This window comes from Oreochromis niloticus, linkage group LG3 (genome assembly GCF_001858045.2).
Source record: "Oreochromis niloticus isolate F11D_XX linkage group LG3, O_niloticus_UMD_NMBU, whole genome shotgun sequence".
Classification (NCBI taxonomy): Eukaryota; Metazoa; Chordata; class Actinopteri; order Cichliformes; family Cichlidae; genus Oreochromis; species Oreochromis niloticus.
This window is the reverse complement of record NC_031967.2, coordinates 18,272,097-18,291,190: the sequence shown is the minus strand read 5'-3', so window position 1 is coordinate 18,291,190 and position 19,094 is coordinate 18,272,097. Positions and strand designations below refer to the sequence as shown.

General features: G+C 42.1%; 1 protein-coding gene across 5 annotated transcripts in view; it reads right to left on the bottom strand.

The window, feature by feature from the left end:
* The window catches only part of arap2 (ArfGAP with RhoGAP domain, ankyrin repeat and PH domain 2), a 159,537-nt gene that overhangs the window by 66,473 nt on the left and 73,970 nt on the right, over positions 1-19,094 (bottom strand). For all 5 annotated transcript variants that reach the window (XM_019354343.2, XM_005454399.4, XM_005454400.4 and 2 more), the window contains one exon: positions 11,418-11,592. In XM_019354343.2, the coding sequence (XP_019209888.1) occupies positions 11,418-11,592 (175 nt within the window). The remainder of the gene's footprint in view (positions 1-11,417; positions 11,593-19,094) is intronic.

Sequence of the window (19,094 nt, the reverse complement as noted above, 5' to 3'; positions counted from 1 at the left end):
AACACCAGCCTCCAGTGCATGCCAATCACTGCTGAGATCTCATTTTGCCGTTCAGATTTGGGATGTGGAAAGTGTTTTAGATTAAAATAACACCAATCCCACGTGTGATTCAAGCTTTCTCTCCAAGTGTCATCCGTATAAAATACCTGACTAAAAAGTCTGTCCTTCAAGCCGAATATGTGAATCCCCGATCCAGCTCTGGTAGGCTTTCACACTACTGAAGGACCCGTAAGCAAGACAATAAATCCCCACTGGCTTCACAATTGCCGTTCTTGAACTCATGCTCTGACCTACATATGGAGAGTATTTTCCCGTGGGCATCAATAAAGTAGCACAGTATTATCTTCTTTTTTTTTTTTCACAAGCAGCATAAAACATGATTATACAAGTTGGTGTTTATTTAGTCATGACTTTGTCACATGGTCACTCTCTTTCAAAGTCAAAGACGCAGCATTGTGAGAGCACTTCGTGGCAGAGTCCTCCACGTACTGTATCTGTAAAAGAACTAATAATTTTTACACTGTGTCCTCGCTTCATCTTTGTCCATTAAAATTAGAAGTCACTCATTTTTCTCTCCTTTTCTTCCAAACTGCCTCTACTCATCTTTTCTCGCAAACTTCAAGAGCTCCCCACATTCAACCTTATCATTCTCAAATTCAATTAGCTTCAATTCTGGGGTTCAATTTTCTGCCAGAGCCTTGGAAATATCTTACAGATTTTATCTTCACTACCTCCAGCTCCCTCATCAAGCAAGGTAAAATAACTTTAATTGAAACCACTTTTGATTGAAGTGACATTTCTACCCTTTAGTAACACCACTAATGCCTCTTCTCAGGGCGGCGTATCGTTCCCCAGCGAAAAACAGCCAGTTAATTTAACAAGAAAGCTTATTCTGAACATTGTTATGTGTGTAGTCTCATTATGTCAGACAAGCTAATTGTGTTCAAATGTGCATTAATACGCTTTGCTTTGAAGTAAACTATCAAGTAAGCACGTAATAAGAAAGGATTTATCAGCCCAACTTACAAAACTGGAATAACTTACAGAGCATTTAAGAACTACAGCAAAAGACATACGTCTCTATAGAAAGCATTTTTTTTACTGTCCAAAATTGTGTCAGTGGTGCAAACAGACCAAGAAGAGAACAAGCCATGAATCTCTAAAAACTGAAATGTAATTATAGACTCAAACACAAATAAGGACAGTATATATATTGCAATTTCAAATCCATGTCAAATGTAAAGGTTCAAAGGGTTCCACAGGCATAAAAACATATCAAAACATAAAAATTATACAATAAAAAATGTTTTTCTCATATTAAAACAAACAAGCAACCTATTAGAAATACACAGAGGAATGTGAATAAGAAACAAACTTAGGTTATTGCTAGGTGTAATCACTTGCAAGGAGGGTACTGGACAGGAAAACCGCCTTACGAATGTTTTGGTCAGTCGCACATTCTTATTGTAGCCCGTTATTTGTTTAGAAGCTGCCAAGTCTTTCACAAACAATTGCTACCTGATCACCAAGTGGTAGCAAAAATTGATAAAAATGTGGCAAAATGTGGCGAAAACTAAAAACAGTGACACTGAAGACCACTGAAACCAATAGGTTTCAAAAGCCACAGCTTAATGGTGCGTCGTATTTACAGTTTTCATTGCTCTCTTCACAGTCTCATAACCATATAGCAAGTAGTTGGTGAGTAATAGCAGACCAATTGGCATCTTCCATGGAAACACTGACACTGTGGTAATCTGCTGGTGACCAAAGCAATTGCAAAGAGGTTTTTTAGTGCAGCACCATACACCTCTTCTAATATGCCAGTTTTTGTGCAGCGACAGCAAGCAAACTCGCAACTGGTAAGGGAATACGCATTTTCCCCCCTGGAGACGAGTGGTTATCAGGGGGTCACTGAGGAGTCTCTGGGCCTGTGTTACTGCGGCATCTTATTAGCAAACTGTTAGCCAATATTACAGAGATATAAGAACAGATCAAACTCTGCCTTAAAGGTGAATACAAAACAAGAAAAATATTATGACTTAATATCCGTTCAGCTCATTTTTGTCCTCTTAATAACGCTCGTGTGTTCCCTCAGTCATAATGTTTATGTTCATTTTTCTATAGAAGTAGGAAATCAAACCTCCCTTTTCCTGCAAGTCTCTGCAGCTGCTGCTTTGTTCACGTCATACAGTTTGCATTAAGGCTGGGATTATGCTCCCGTCTGGAGAGCCTCAGACACCATGGTTGAGTAAGTTGTTGTTATTACACTGTTTTGCAGTCTGCGTGCAGGAACCACGTGTTGTCGGTGCCTCTGCAGTGCAGAGTCCTTATAGACGTACTACACAACGTCTGCACGGAGCCTCATGTTCACCCTCTCATGACGACATTTATGACCCCGGCAGACTCGTAGGTGTGGAAAGTATCATTTCTGAATAAGAGAAAACCTACATGCTCAGACTTCACGGGGGCATTTGCAAGGTAGTCTTAAATGAATAGGGTCCTATAATGGAGTGGTTCAAAGATCTTATACGGGGATAAAAGTCAAAATAATATTAAAAATTCTGAGAATTTTCATTGTGTTTTTAACTGAAGGAGCTGAGAAAATACACAGAGATCCATTTGAGGGGCATTTTTTCATCTTCATGTGATTGGACAGTCAAAATTAGACAGGAAGGTGGAACAAGAGTGTGGGAGAAGACATGCAGCAAAAGGGTCCCGGTTAAGACTTGAACCAGGCCGCTGTGTTGAGCCTCGACCAGGTGAGCTAAATGGGCACCCAGCCAGATGCATATCTATATAATTATGGTTCTCGGGGCGTTGATGCATCATAGGCTACACAAAAGAGTCCAAGAAGAAGTTTTCCCACCCTGTGCTCCTTCATACTCATCTATAGTTAGGCCACATCTGAATAGCATGTTTAAAAATTAGTCTTCAGTACAAAATTCACTTATTAAATGGCCAAATTAATTTTTAGCAAGTTATTAAAAAAAACAAATCTAAGAAGTATAAAAAACTTTTAATGCTAACTAATAATCAATCAATTATTTAATTAATAAACATGCATCTGTGTTGGCATTTTTGTTTTTACATTACTGTGATTCTGGCCAAGTTTATCAAGTAAATATAAATGAAGACTTCAAGGGAAAATTACATTGAAAAACAGCTCACAAATGCACGTCATCCTTCATCCATTTATAGTCGAGCTGGTATAAAGCAACATCCCAACAGCAGCAGCATCATTTCTGCAGGACACGGGCCTTTTTTCTTGGCTATTCGTAACAAGAGTAATATACTTTTGATGTGATGCCAAGGAATGCCGTGCCAAGTTAGTTAGCAGCATCTGTAATCTAGCTGTGAATCTAACAGAGGATATGTCTGCCAATTGCGGCATCATAAATACACGGAATATGATTTTCGCAGTCAAATTGCAGGGAAGTGAGTCTACGCACACACATACACGGACGCACATGCACACGTTTTCCACTGTCGACCATTCAGGTTGACAAAATGTAAATAAGCCAGTGGCTTGATGTGGTATCAGTTGTAACAAGGCTCCCTTTGTGAGCTTTCTAAACAACCCCTCTGGGCCCCTAAAGCTGGACTCTGTTAAGATGGGACTGTGATGTCTGTGGGGGCGGCAGCTGAGAAGTCTGGCCTGCGCCGATTGGCTCAGTCCCCTGTGAAGGGAGGTGACATGACAGAGTGCTCAATTAGCCATCTGGTCGCCCACGGCAACGGTCACAAAGTGGTCCCCAACAAGCAGTGGACAGTGGGGTAATCAGAGGAGCTCGGTCACACACGTGCACGTACACACCTACGCAAACGCGCGCGCGCACAGAGCAATGAGGTAAGCGATAACACAAATGCAGAACACGTGCAGGAAGAGCGTAAAGGAACACGCAAGTCAGCTAAAGATAAAAAGAGCCAGAAGTTTCCTCAGTGTGTGAACTTATAGTCATTCTTATGATTAAAGAAAAAGAAACTATTGTATTTATTGAGCTGTATGGCTGGAGGCCATGCTCACACACACATACACAAACACTTTTTTAAAATTAAAACCATCCACAAACAGACACGTCACCTTAATTTACCCAAACACTGAGCAGCTTTTTGCGACCTCCTAACCGTCTTACTGCCCTGCGTACAGTCAGAGGGAATTGGTCGAAAACATAAACAATGTCAACAAGGACAGAAAAAAACTGCCAGTCCTGCATTGAAGCTAACAACAGGGTGAAATAGAGACGCGAGTTTGATTTAGTGTGTGTATATATATATATATATATATATATATATATATTATATGTATGTGTGTGTGTGTGAGTGCTTGAGTGTTCCTTTTATTACCCACACTGAAAAGTCTGCCGAATAAATTTTTAATGTGACGCGAGATTCAGGGCATCAGGGACGCTAGGGCGACAACAATAAAACTTCTTTGCCTCCAAATCCATGGTGTGTCATTTAAGGAGTGGAATGATGCCAACAGTAAGAGGCATCGCTGTACGGCTCGGTTTCACAGTACAACGGCCTCCTGGGTGGAGTGAAGAGCCTCCATAAAACACTATTTACATGTTTACATTGTTCTGCTCACAGTTGTAGGCATTAGCTGATGCCTAGCAGGGCGGGTGTTACGCAACAAGATGTGCAAGTCGTTTCGTTAAAACTGTGAGCTAAAGCCAACATTTGTACAATTTTTATGGGGTTTAGCATTTCACAAATAGTTCAGATGGCAGGGGTTTTGTGTTTACAGAGAAGTGCAGCAGTCCTGAGGAGAGCAGGCTTTTCTTTATGCCACACTTTGCACTGATATCATCTGCTGGAGGAGCTGCTTTAACAGCTGTATTATCTAATATTTCTATAGCCGGTCAAATTGCTCTTTCAGGCTTAAACAAGTTACACGTAATGCTTTTTAAGACCTTTCTAATATCACTTTCAATGAAATTTAGGCCCACAGTCGGTGTGGAAATATGAATAAAAACATGCACTCTCTAAGTGAAAACGCTGTCTGTTCGGTAAGATCAAATACACGTCATTTTAAAAAATGTAAGAAAGCTGCAGCCCAATCTGAAACCTGAAAATCTTTGCAGACACCAACCACTCTTTCACTGCAGTCTTCTATAATTGAGACTCAGTCTTCTGACATCTTTCCTTTAGTCTCACAGCAGCCACGTCACTGCATTTGAACACTTTCTGTACCAAGCACCAGATACAGGACACCCTCTGGTTCAACTGGGGTCAAATAAACAAAGAACAACATGCAACTTAAATCCTTCTAAAATTGACATTTTGGGAAACCAGATGTCCCCCTGTATGTGAGACTGCACAGCACTTCTCCCCTGCCCTGTATCTTGAGACAGTGTCCCATTATTTTGACTGGTTCTGCAGGACATGCACTATTTTAAAGTCTGACTTTTACCTAATGCACATAATGGGAAGGCTTTTTATTATTTCGTGAGCCAAGGTTAGCTTATCTAATGCTATAGCCTTACTGAAACCCAAAGATGCATTCAAATATAATATATCTGACCACCCCACAGCATTGTTAACGTGTCCCACATCATCCCACATTAAGTTTGTGGGGATCGGCTCACCCTAATGACGTCTTACGGCACTGTCACCTCACGGTAAGAAGGTTACTTGTTCAAACTCTGGCTTGGTTCTTTCTGTGTAGAGTGTCCCAGTGGCTACACGCGTTTCCAGCATGAACGCAGACATGCAAGTTAGGATAATTTATGATTCTAAACTGGCCATGAATGAGAAGGACTTTACAGAGTAAAGCACTGTCTGAATTTATGTTTAAATGTGGGCTTTGAGTGGTTAGTAAGACTAGAAGAAGGACTGTTGAAATTCCAGTCTATTTGTGAACGAGCGCTCTTCATTTCCTATAAGCTGCTAGATAATAACGTTACATGAATAGCTTTTATATCTCTTAGAAATGTTTCTACCTACAGATCTACAGAATTCTGCAAAAAATTGACCAGCGACTGTTCATTCAACAAAAGACATACTTGAAGATTTTCACTCCATGACTCTAAACAGAGAAACCTGCATTAGAATAATGTACTGGTATGCCCAAAGAAATGTGAGGTAGTAAACTTACTAGCTCAACAAGGCAACATTTGTCAATGAATGACCCCCTAGGAGTAAGAACTTGGTGACAGTGGGAAGGAAAAACTCCCTTTTAACAGGAAGAAACCTCTAGCAGAACCAGGCTTGGTGAGGGGTGACCACGTGCTGTGACCACAAAGCCATTTCTCTGGTTTTTGACAAGTGTTCTGTCAAAAATCACAAGTCACTCCCTGCTGATGCCTCACTGTTGGATCTTGCTGTCCATGTAAAAACGTAATGACTCAGATTCTGCCTGGAGACGCCACGGACCTTCTTTTCAGCCTTTTTTACTTATAAGACCAGCCACACACATCACGTCTTATATTCAGAGGGTGAATAATGTAGAAGAACATAGATTATTCTGAATGTTCTACCTGGTCTCACAAGACTTGATTGGCCAAACCAGTCCTCCGTGTCTTCCATTTAAGCCACGTGCCTAAATGTTGCACCACTACATCAGTGCTGCTAGGTAAATCTCACCCGTCACACTGATGATGTAGCAGTCTCAAAAACTCAAGTATCAAATATAAAATACCTGGCATTACAGGGTTATATGGACATACAGCTGCACTGCCCTCAAACACATAAGATGGCACACAATATTACGATAACACCTCAATCAAGAATGACTTAAATCGCTGGAGAGGTTTTGACACCGACTACTGCTGCTATAAATTATCTTTAACAATTTCATATATAAAGGTCTCCTGAAGGTAGAGATCCACCAGACATGAAGTTTATACAGGAACGGGGAAAGCCTTTGACTATAAGGAATAGAGGCATCAACGAAGCTGCCCTCGGGGAGTTCCTAAAATGTGAAGAGACGCTGCCGCGGAAAGCTGCCATTGGCTTTTTAATAGAATCCGGGATGGTAATGAGCACAGGAACGTGCTCCTACAGTGTCCCGAGGTGCTTTGAGGCGAGCAGGTGCGAGCATGAGAATGAGGTCCATGGAGGCCCCCTCCTTACAAACACGCAGAGAAAGGGAGCTAATGAAGTGGCCATGCTATCTGCTATCAGCAGATGTCCGAACACCGGGGCTACAAATGAGCCGCCGCGGAGGGAGCGGAGTGCGGAGAAGGTTTTGGGAGAAGTGGGGCTGGCAGCTTTGTTTTTTGGTTTTTGGGGGGCTTCACCACATCCTGGGATAATAGAGGGTTTGTCCTTATTCTTATTTTCACAAACTGGGAGCGCGATTCACACTGCGAATGGAGGCAGCGGCGATGTTTTCCACACACACCAAGAGGCAGTCCGATTTGGAGTTTAGTTGTTAGGAGAGAGAATTCTTCAGGGTGCCTGTTTATTGCTGGCTCATTCCAGTCTGACACCACGGGGAGAGCGAGTTTTGGAATAGACCGCGTTTGTCTGGTTTACAGCACGACGTGGTGGTCGAATAAAGGCCTGAAGGTCACTCTTTATGTGAATTTGGGTTTTACAGGATAAGCAAACGGGCAGAAAAAAAAAAATTGCTCACAGCCAGACATTGTGGTTTGCTTCTGCAAATGCTTAAAATGCCTATATCTGTCCTTGCATGTGTTCAATCGTTATCCTGCTGGAGAATTCAACTGTAAGGCTGAGGTCTTTTCAAACTCCAAACTCGCTCTGAACTCAGTTTTGCCCTCAATATTGGCTGCTGTGTTTCTCCTTTTATTCCTCCCTCCGTCAACTCCATGCTATACAGTAGGGATGGTGTCATGTGGGTATTGAATTGTTCCCGGAATCTGCCAGACATAACGCTGCACACAGCAAATGAAAAAGTTCATTTTCTGTTTAATCAAAATTTTCACGAGTCTGCCTGCAAACTCTGGGGGCCCACACGCACAAAAACAATGCAGACACTGCTTTCTGCAGCTTTGTGGGATCTGACAATGCGTCCAACAGTAGGAAAATGTCAGAAGAGGGAGTCTGGACAGCATTTTGTGGTGAGGTTTAATCTTTTCACAGCACAACTATTTCTTTTTCTTTCCATCACATAAAACAGCAGGACAGTCTCCTCTCTCAGCCTTTTATTTGGAATTCTTTACTACCTGTAGGCACCTGTGCAACCGTGATGAAAAACATGTTTGATCGTGGCTGTAGTTCGTTTACTAAATCGACCTTAACGCGCAAGTCTGTCTCTCACTTATTTGACATTTGCAGCCTGTCTGTGGACTGCATATGTACAGCAGATCGTCACAAAGAGGTCCCAGTCCCGCAGCGTCGCTGGCTACATTCATAGTGAGCCAAATTGAAATCAGAAGCAGAACCAAACACATGCACGATACAAATGCTCCATATAAACCTTCAATCTCACTACAATGGTAGGAAAAAAACTGGGATTATGATTCAAAAAAATAAAAATCAACAACTAGAATGTGTCTCACATCATATTTCTGCATTATTGTTCTCCGAGTGTCTATGTGGGTTCTCTCTGGGTACTCCGGCTTCCTCCCACCGTCCAAAGACATGCAGTTAGTGGGGTTAGGTTTACTGGTGATTCTAAACTGTCCAAATGTGTAAGTGTGAATGGGTGTATATCTGTGTTAGCTTTGCGCGAGACTGACGACCTGTCCAGGGTGTAGACTGCTTCTCACCCTATGGCAGCTGGGATAGTCTCCAACCCACCTGCAAACCTGAATTGTAGAGGGAGGGAGAGAGGAAGGAAGGAAGGAAGGAAGGAAGGAAGGAAGGATGGATGGATGGATGGATGGATGGATGGATGGATGGATGGATGGATGGATGGATGGATGGATGGATATATGCTGTCATCTTCACTGCGAAAGAACTGAGCAATGTGTGCAGTGAGAGGCTACACACTCTGCATAACGCCTACATAAAAGCCCAGCCACACTAAAATCAAACAGGTTGCCAACCTCCTTGGGACCAACTACAAATAGTTGCCGCAACTGGTTGTCCAGAGGTTGAATGTGCAGCACCTTCAATCTCAAAGTGACTGCACAGGTTGCTCCCCACCAGGCAGTCTGACTTGAACAGACAGCATTTCATTGTAAATAATTTTATTTGCCATTAAATCTATAAAAACTCAAACTGCCAACATGTTGGAATCAATCTGAGTCAGCACGTTCCAATGAGCGTAACAGCTCTTTACACCAGTGGACTCAACTGGTTGCCATCTGGTTTTATACTGGTTACATTCCTATATAAAGGCAGGGTTGCCTACATCACTTTGCAGTCTCCATCTTGCACAAACTACGTCACTATTTGTGGAGGAATTTCTGAGTTTCTGTTTTAAAATCTGTGAGGTTCTGGTTGAAGTGTGAATGTCAGCAGCTGATTCCAGTTTCTATTTAAAGAGTTTTTGCCTTTGTCGACAGCAGTAGATCTGCAATTTTCACTGATTTGTCACTAACGGATTGCATTCAATCCCCAGCTTGACCCACTTACATCACAATCTGACTGATAAACAGACTGCACACACTTGCCGTAATTCTGATCATGCTGCAATCTCCAACCACCGATTTCTCTGGTATGACTGTAGTATTAGATGGACTGAGATTACATGCTCAATTGCTACTTTCAAGCCATATAAAATGTTTATTTTGTATAATTTTTGGGTTGAGCAGACTTTGTGATTAAACCATGCCATGAAAGCTACCACACATATGCAGTGTCCTTGTTCCTCACTTTTGATTGTAAAATACTGAGAAGATGGCATTTATATTCAAAAACTGTTCTCGTGTCCATCTTTTATATACAGCCTAAGGCTAAAATTCTCACACTACACAAGTGTGAGTTTATTTTGCATCAAGTACAAGATGCAAGAAGTATGCAAATTGACACCCAGCCTAACTGCTGGGCTGAGCTAGGATCTAAACTTTGATCTCCTGCAAAGAGCCACATAACCACCACAGCCTCCACATCTGTACTTTCTGCCTTACTAAATAAAAGGCACACTGCTTCCTACATTGGTACTGAAAGTTGGTATTGAACATAAATCATGTGGCTGCAGAACTGTCAAATATAAATGTAATTTCAGGGGATACTGAGCTGCTATTTCAGGATATTAAGAAAAGATTGTGGTACCATGTTGCCAGTTTCACATATATAGAGACATTTAGTCATCCTTAAGGTCTCTGTTCTGGATAAACTTTACGTTTAGGAGCCCCTTCCTTGTCTCTGTCATTTAGATCTAATTTCCAAAGTGCTGCAGTGGTGATTGTTCCCTCCATTACAGCCGAAGAATAGAGTCAGTCTGCAGGAGTCATATTTTTGGTTTTCAGTAACCTCCCTGGACCTGGACCTGCTTGTCCACAATAGATGTTCAGTTTATTCAGACAGTAGAACTCTGTTCATACACATCTACCTGTTAATGATGAAGCCCTGCAACTCGCAGGGACATAATGAGCACACAGACGTGGCCTTTCTACACGTTTCAGATGGACAGTACATCTGAAGCGCGCCGCAAGAATGCGCGCGCGCATTTATTTGGCTGTCCGCTCGCACGCTTCGCCAGCACACCTCCAAGTAATGGCCGTTGCCACAGTAACCAGGTGACCCACGCTAGCAATTAGAGAGTCCCTAACAGGCTCGGTGCCGGCAAGTGCACACAGATGCGGCGCATACATTATGTAAACTACAGTCCCCGCGAAAGTCTCCCTCACCTGCCTCAGCCAACAGCAGCCCCGCTCGCGCCTCTAATTTAATAGGATCTTAACATCAGCAAAAAAAAGAAGAAGAAAACCCCACATCCATCAGGAGGAAGCCACACGACACAGCACATCTGTGCCGTGCCTCCAAACCGGGGACATTAGGTGGGTATTACAAAAGGTGGGTGCAGGAGGGGGAGTAGGATAGAGGGAGAGACGGAGAAAAAGAAAAAGGGAGAGAGAACTTTTAACTTAAAACTCACCAGCTTCATATTTGTGGGTTTTTCTGTCTGTATTTCCTATTCACGGCAGAGAGGAGGGAAAAAATAAAAACTCCCACTGTGCTTTTATGAATGTGGCGGCACAGCGGTGAGTATGGGCTTTAAACATGATTGGCTTGTTAAAGTAGAAGGGATAGGGGCAGAATATATGTGGTGCTGATGGTTGTAAAAGTCCAACTTGCACACCTGGTTTAAAGGCCTTTTCACAGATTTATGAGAACGTGTCAGCTTTTTTCTTTTCTTTTTTTTTTAAACTTTGCCAAAAGAATACTTGAGTTATTCTTTCTGTTGCGCTGGCACCTCAACTGTGTTGAACACTGACCACGGAAAAGTTTCCAAGTACAACTCCCGTTCCCTTCGTTATTGAAGCAAAGCGAGTATGCGCAGTGGAAACGCGCTTTTCGGATGTTTTAAAGTGAGAGGAGACAGTAACAAAGTTGCTTACCGCACAGTTTGTTCTGGTGCAGGAACTCCATCTGCAGCTTCTGGCCAGCGCGCTGAGCCAAGAGGTACGGGGTGGAGTAGGTTGGATCCCCGGTGGCGCACATAACATCTGCCCCGCTGAACACGAGCGCCATGGTCTGCAGCACATCAGAGGACACCACAGCTGCACACAGCGCCTTCACACATAAAAGAAGATACAAGGGTCCGTGATGAGCTTATTTGCGAGTTTCGCTCACATTTTATTTGCAGTTTCGGCGTGTTTGTGAATCAGATTCCCGAGGCTCATTTTTAGTGGTCACAAATCTCATTTATGGACGTCCACCTGCCACTTGCCATTTCCTGCTGTGATAGCCTAATAAAAGAATGAAGAAGTGGAGCAGCAGCTCATTGGATTTCTAAGTAGCTTTCTGTAGCTGGATTAATACCTTTAAAAAAAAAAAAAAATCCCAGACAAGGCAGTGAAAAAAATCTCTGGAAATGTAAGTATGGCTTCACTTTTCTGTGTAGGAGGAGCAGCGTGGTGTTGCTGCGTACGTGTATGCGCGAATGCCAGGTTGATAGAGGACAAAGAGTCTATAAAGCGCCGTCAGAAAACCACATAAAGTTACGAATTGAGTTCCACCCGCTGATCTCAAAAGAGAAGTTAAAATGCGATCAAACTTTAATACTCCCAGTGGGAATCATTAAAGCTCAAAACCCTGAGCTAAAAAAAAGGAATATAGCAAATAAGAAGAGGACAAATGGGCCATATTAAATATAATGAAACTAACAATTTTCACAAAGAGAAATGTGGGAATAAAGACATGAAACACAACGAAGTGAGCTAAAAGTACAAAAGAACAGCAGCAGGCTGCGATGAAGCAAAGAGAGATGGAGTGAATTTCCTGCAGGAAAACAAACCAAGCATGGAATATATACATATATATATATATCGGAAGCTGACAAATACAATGTAATCTGTGCATGGATAAACAGAGCTTGTATTAAACGTTCACAATCAGCCTAAACAAAGAATGCAGTGTGCAGATGGGTAATAATTAAAGGAAAATCCTTGACCCCTCCTCTGAGGAGGATCTGATGCTCTGTTTGAGCACCCTCGATGCCCTGCTTTAGAGTGAGGGTCAGCGCGAATCAATACACAGTTGTTCCAGGTGATCACCTTGATCCTCCGATGAACCTTTTCTATCCTGTTGGAAATGGTCTTTTTCAGGACTCATCGAGGGGACACAAGAGGTCTCCGAATGGTTTGGTAAGTATGAAAATGATGTGAGTCACATGTCACGGCTTTCTCAGTCACCAGAATTCAACCCCAGAACTCAACACAGATGGGAGCTTTCCATCACTATCAAAATGATAAATAAGGAGTATCCTTTGGAGGAAAGGTGTCTCATCACTCCAGCAACGCAAGAGAGACCTAAAGAATCAATGCCAAGGCAGACTGAAGCGGTTCTGGTGGCACAGAGTGAGGTTGGTTTTTCCATGAATTTTATACATTTGTACGCCTCCACCAGTCACTATGAAACTTCAATAATGAGCAGTGTTCTCCAACTAAGAGGCATAAAGCTACTGCAGAGGAAAACTATGAGGAAGGAAGGATGGATGGAAGTATGGATGGATGGATGGACGGACGGCCAAAGAAGAGTTTACTGATACCAACATTCTAATTCTTATTCATCCAGCATTGACCTTGTATACTGTTACAGTGTACCATTAATGACTGAAACTGTGGGGTGTGTGGCATAAAAACAAAAGAGAAAAATGAAACATGAAATTCTATTTATTTCTACCGAAAACCGAAAAAGAAAAAGAAATTAAATGCAGCCTCTCAGTTCAGCCACAACGTTTTTAGCTCCTCCCCTTTTAAAGCCACTCTTTTCTTTAAGCAGACCTTTTCCTGATTGGCTAAATAAAAATCCCCCCAGCAGTTATTATAGATGTTGACCTGGCTACTGCACATGTTAATGCCACTTAGCTACTAGCAATTAGCTTGTAGCCACCTTAGCCGCCACAATAATCAAAATATGTTGCAAAGTCACCAGAAGTGCAGCACAACAGACAACCTAACCATATTGTGTCATTTGGAGGTTTTTTTGCACTACCTATGAGAATCTTAAAGTTATATACTGTATAAAATTTGGAAGAGTTTTAAACTGCTAAACCACTCCTCACAAAACGCCGAAGGGATTTGTGTCTCGCTGGCCAAGCCACTATGTAACTACTATGTTGTCACTGACGTTATTGTTCTTTTCTTTATAAAAATAAAATGCATATAAACATAACCCTGCTTCATAACAATACAAAGCAGAGCCATTATATCAAAGACATATTTCCTACTTTGATGCAGAGAAACTGTAGCTACACTGGCCCGAACACTCAAGTAATACCTCAAGTTGGGATAGTGAGTCAGTGTAGCATCCAGTCTGCCCCCGGTCAAGCATGAGAAGCAGTACTACTGCTGCCCAGATATTGTATTTTTTTCGTATATAGACCATGACTGTGACTTCTTGTCAACCATGTTGAACGACAGGCAGAGAATGAACAAAAGAGTAAATGCGACGATAGCTGGAGGCTTTTGACAAGCGACCACTCGAGAGAATATTATTAGGAGAGCCAGCCAGCTGGGCTTCCTTTCTCCGCTTATGCTTCCTGGCACATAGCTTGTGATGTCCCCTCCCCAGTCCACCAGTACAAGATACGGCCGGGGATCAGTGGCTTGGTTGCTCCACCAATGTAGCTTCTCCAGCAGATCATAATAACGGCTGATTGGTAACAGTAGCGGCGTCTAGTGATGGAGGACATCAACACGGGTGGTTTCAAGAGATTAACTAAAGCCTGACAGAAAACCAAAAGCAGCCCCGTTTAGGATTCTAATACACTCTATTATAAAACAATACCAACACCTTTTAAGGCAACTTATTTAACGTATTGCACTTTAAAGAAAAGTATCTAAAAGCCACTAAGAGGTTAAACAGAAGGAGGCAGTTCAGACTAATTCCTGTAAGTTTCACTTTTTCTTCCCATCTCCTCCTGTGAAGCCTTAACCTTCATTTAAATACAGACTCGGTGTTCTTTAGACCCTGCTGACATCAAACTAAATGCGGTGTAAGGTAACGCCGCACTGGTTTCACGTAAGCTGGGAAGGTAAATAAATACATTTCCTCTATACACTCTTCTTTACATTCCACCTTTAACAGCGCCTATAAAATAAAGAAAGACGTACTTATAGAGCGAGTGTGGTGTCTGGCCATGCAGACATACTTTGTTAGAACCATTAACCTGTTTCACAAAGTGATCCCGCTAAGATAAGCAAGATAAAAGAGTCTGAAGAATACAGTCTGAGCAGGGAAAATATTTTCTGTCTATTTCAATCTGTCCAGTCAATTGATGTGACACCGTGCACGATGACCCGCAACAAAGGGGATCAACGGTGGAGTCGAGTGGCAAATAGCGGAATTTCAACGAACAACCTTTCCTTTCACTGGGCTTTGAGCCGAGTCAGTAGGCAGCATCGATCCGCCACAAACAAGCAATATCCATCTGAAAGTGAGGCACGCCGAGGCTTGTGCATATACACGCACAAACAAAAAGTACCCGTCGATATAACCTGGCCACCCACACAAAGGCCCTGCACTGAGATAAAGATGTTCAAATATGCGTGTTCCCAGAGCTGTGCCAAAAAAAAAAAAAGAAAAAAGAAAAATATCTTCATCAGTAACACAATAACCGAAAATTAACGTGAAGAAAGATTAAAAAAAATATAATTACTTTAGCACGTGCACACACACGCGGGCGCCTCTTTGTCTTTTCCCCGCACACGGAAGATGGGGTCAGATTATGGCAAAATAGTCCCTTGCAGCTTGGCCTTATTCTGTATCGTCTCTGGAAATGACCTTCCGTGTCATAGCAATTACCGTGGCCACAAGAGGGTTAGTGTGTGCGTGTGTGCGAGGGTGTGTAATGATATAAGAAGCTCCTTTGACACCGCACTCTCTAGGTCATGTGGTCTGCGGAGAGTTAGTGGAGGTCACTAGGATATGAGCTTCTAATGGAGGGGAAATGGGACTGAGAAAGAGAGGGAGCGGGATGAAGAGTGCGCATTAAATGAAGGGGAAAAAAACGATGGGTTGCAAACAAAAAGAATCCTATCGCAACACACACTGCTGGGATTATGTAAGGGAACATATTGACGCAGTCACCTATAAATCACTACCTTGTTTTTTTTTTACATCATTACCTGAAATGACACTTTAAACGGTGATTTGCGGCATGCGCTGAGTAAATCTCGTGACCCCTGAGCCCCATAAAACCTGTTGAAATGCCATCGCATGATTTCAAAAAAACTGCTTGAATGTCAATAAGGAAACTGCTAGTATTATTGTCTTTGTCCCGAGAGGAGTCCCAGAGGAAAAAGGTTTTATATAGCTTTTATTATTTCATATTCGCGCTTGTGTTACAGTAAGTAAATGTGACACAGAAGTGGAACAGCGTGTCCGATGAGATTAGACTCCGTGTCCTTGTTTATGTTAAAAATACTGTTTTTTTTTGGTCTCTTTTTTTAAACATGTTTGTGATTCATTAGTTTGTGTGGAGATGCATAGAGTTGCTTTGAAGACTTTTTAGTGTTTTAGTGCACTTTGTCACACATATGTTACATCTGTAGGTCACCACAGTGGATTTTAAGTGAAACAATTAACATGTGATTGATGTTCAGGCTTTCAGTTTTTTATTTAAGTGGTTTAACAAACCCAAGTTTTATAAGTACCCAAGAATAACCAGACACACCAGCTTCATTTACAATATAAGGATTGATTTTAATGCTTGAATAAAAGTCCTTTGCAGTAAATAAAGTCTACAATTGTGTTAATGTCCACGTACTTATAGACCTAACTGCACGTGTCGTATGTGCCTCCATGACACTTCAAGTCTGTTAAGGCCACTTCCAGCCCTTCCCTGCCTTCATCCCTCGTGCACGCACACACTAAAACGCCCCTGCCTCTCCAGTGGCCTGACTCTTTCGGGGTGCTGCACTCTCTCTGTGTTACACTTCCCCTCCTGCACCCGCCTGCAAAGAGCTCCCACTAGAACAGCAAATTCACACATCTCAAGTGAAGGAGCACACATGTTCACACGCATGTACACGCCGCACACCCCAACGCACGCGCTCGCTCACGCGAAAGCTGGCAAAGCCGCAATAAAACCAACCCAAGCGTTTCTGTTGTGGATCCTAATCCACTTTTCCACTTAGCTAGCTAGTATATCTCTTCCTTACTTTCCCGCCTCATTCCCCCTGTCTACATTTCCATTCCCCCTCTTTCAGTGCGGGAAAACAATACAAGGGGGCTGATCTGCGTAAATGCTGATGCCGGTGGAAACTGCTTCACTGCTTAGAGCTCTTAACAGGAGGCCAGAAAAGGCAGACCCTCTGCTTTTTTTTTGCTTTTTTTTACAGCAGCAATAAACCCTAAACCCCAAGGCCTAAGCATCAACATGCCTATACTTGAGATCGATAAGACTTCTCCTTTGGCATCTTTAGGCTTAAAGTGCGGATTTACCAATGGTCAAAAGGTCAGGAAAATATGGGCTTTCTCAAGTTTAGTGGATTTAGCTTATGGAGTGTACCATGTGCACTTTTCCTAAAAGGTACAAACGAAGCTATAAAACAGATTTCATGCTCGGGGAACTCCTGCTATCACTGCCCATCATTAATTAAAATTACTTAGCTAAGCAGACAGAGAAATATTACACTGAAGGTCTGCAAGGGTTGTGTTTTTTTATGTTTTACTTACATTATGCAGTTGGGAGGACTTTATTTTACACGTTTATCTTGGGGGAACAACATTACAGAAAAGGATAATTGTTTCCTGTAAAGATATGCTGACTGGTGCTAATATTTTACCTAGCATTTTTGATGTGGAAAACTTAAAACTGGCAGGTAGAGTGACTGCTGACTTAGGACAGAAGCCACAAGTCAACAGAGTAATGTGGTTATTGGTGTAGCATACATGTCTTTGCCTAAAGACAAAGTCAATGGCAGCTTTAATGTTAAGGGCATTGCTATATGCTTAGGACTGTGAGGGTAGTCGGCTGTGGACCTGCTGTACCTTCGCCACATTTGTTCAGCTTAGAAAGGCAGACAAAATCATTCAAGTCACATACACAGAGTACTGTTAGATGTTCTAATCTGTTTAAAGTGGTTAGAGGAGTCAGAAGAAGTCTCTTCTATTTCCTTGCAGAGTACGATCAATACTTGATTTCTGTGGCTGATGCTGATTTTTAGGCTGTTAGGACTTCAGAAAGTGGGACATCAGCTTATATTCTTTACATGATGACATCATTGTAAGATTATATTGCTGGAAAATTCATAAACAAACTAGTAAGCATCTGTAACAGACTGGCAACCTGTCCAAGGTATACCCGGCCTTTTGCAGTATGGCAGCTGGGATAGGCTCCAGCACTTTCACAACTCTGAAATGGAGAAGCGGTTAAGAAAATGGATGGATAGAGTTACCAACTTACCACGAAGACACTGCTTGAGTCAGCACAGATACAACAAATACAGTACTGTGCAAAAGTCTTGTGCCACCTCTAGTTTCTTTATATTTTGCCAGGAAAATGGGAAATAGGGGAAGTGATTTATTAAGTAATGTACAACCATATAAGGCAAAAACAGACTTTCTACAGTGTATAGAAAGTTATATTTGGTTTTACCACCTTTATTCTTCAACACAGTCTGAACTCTCTTAGTCAAGCTTTCTTGTCATTTCTTTAAGCAGACTTCAGGAATAGTTCTCCGGGCTTCTTGAAGGACATTCAAAGCTCTTCTTTGGATGTTTCTGCCGTTTGTTCGGTTCTCTGTCAAGATGATCCCTCACTGCTTCAATAATGTTGAGGTCCGGGCTCTGGGGAGACTAATCCAAGACTGATAGTGTTTCACTGAGTGTTTTTCTATCTAAGTATGCTTTTACTGCATTGGGAGTGTGTCTGAGATCATTGTCAAGCTGAAAAATGAAGCTGTTGTCAAGCAAACGCTTTCCAGATGGTATTATGTGGTGAATCAAAATCTGATGATACATTTCTGTGCTCATAATTCCTTCAATTTTGACAAGATCCCCAACACCACCATGCTTAACTAATGACTTTGGACACTCCCCTTTATACTTTATACTCTCGGTTTGAACCGAACATTTCAAATTTGGACCTCACTACAGAGCTGTTGCCACTGATTTTCAGTCCATTTCTTTCAGTCCAGCTTTTTCACCTTGCTTACGAATGGCTTGACAGCCAACCTTTCTGATGAAGCTTCACTGAAAAGTAGAGGGTTTCACTAAAGGGCCCAACAGATTTCTCAGGTCGTGCTTCAGGTCTTTGCTGGACTTGTTTCTCTTACTTAAGGAGACAACCTTCAGTCGCTCATTTGGGCTGCCATTTTTTTTTATTTAGCCACCAACTCATTAGGTTACTGACTTCTAACAAAGCGCCTAAAGATACAATTTTTAATTGTTTGTCCATAAGTTGTCCATTATGAGTAGACACAACAGTGGTTCATCGCGCTACAGTTAGGAAACATTCAAGCATAAAATGGCACCTAATTGTTAAGTGGCTTAACCCTCCCCCCCTTTAAAAAAAAAGAGTAAAAATGTATGAAAAAGCAGCCAGTGTCCAACTACTACTGCTCAAG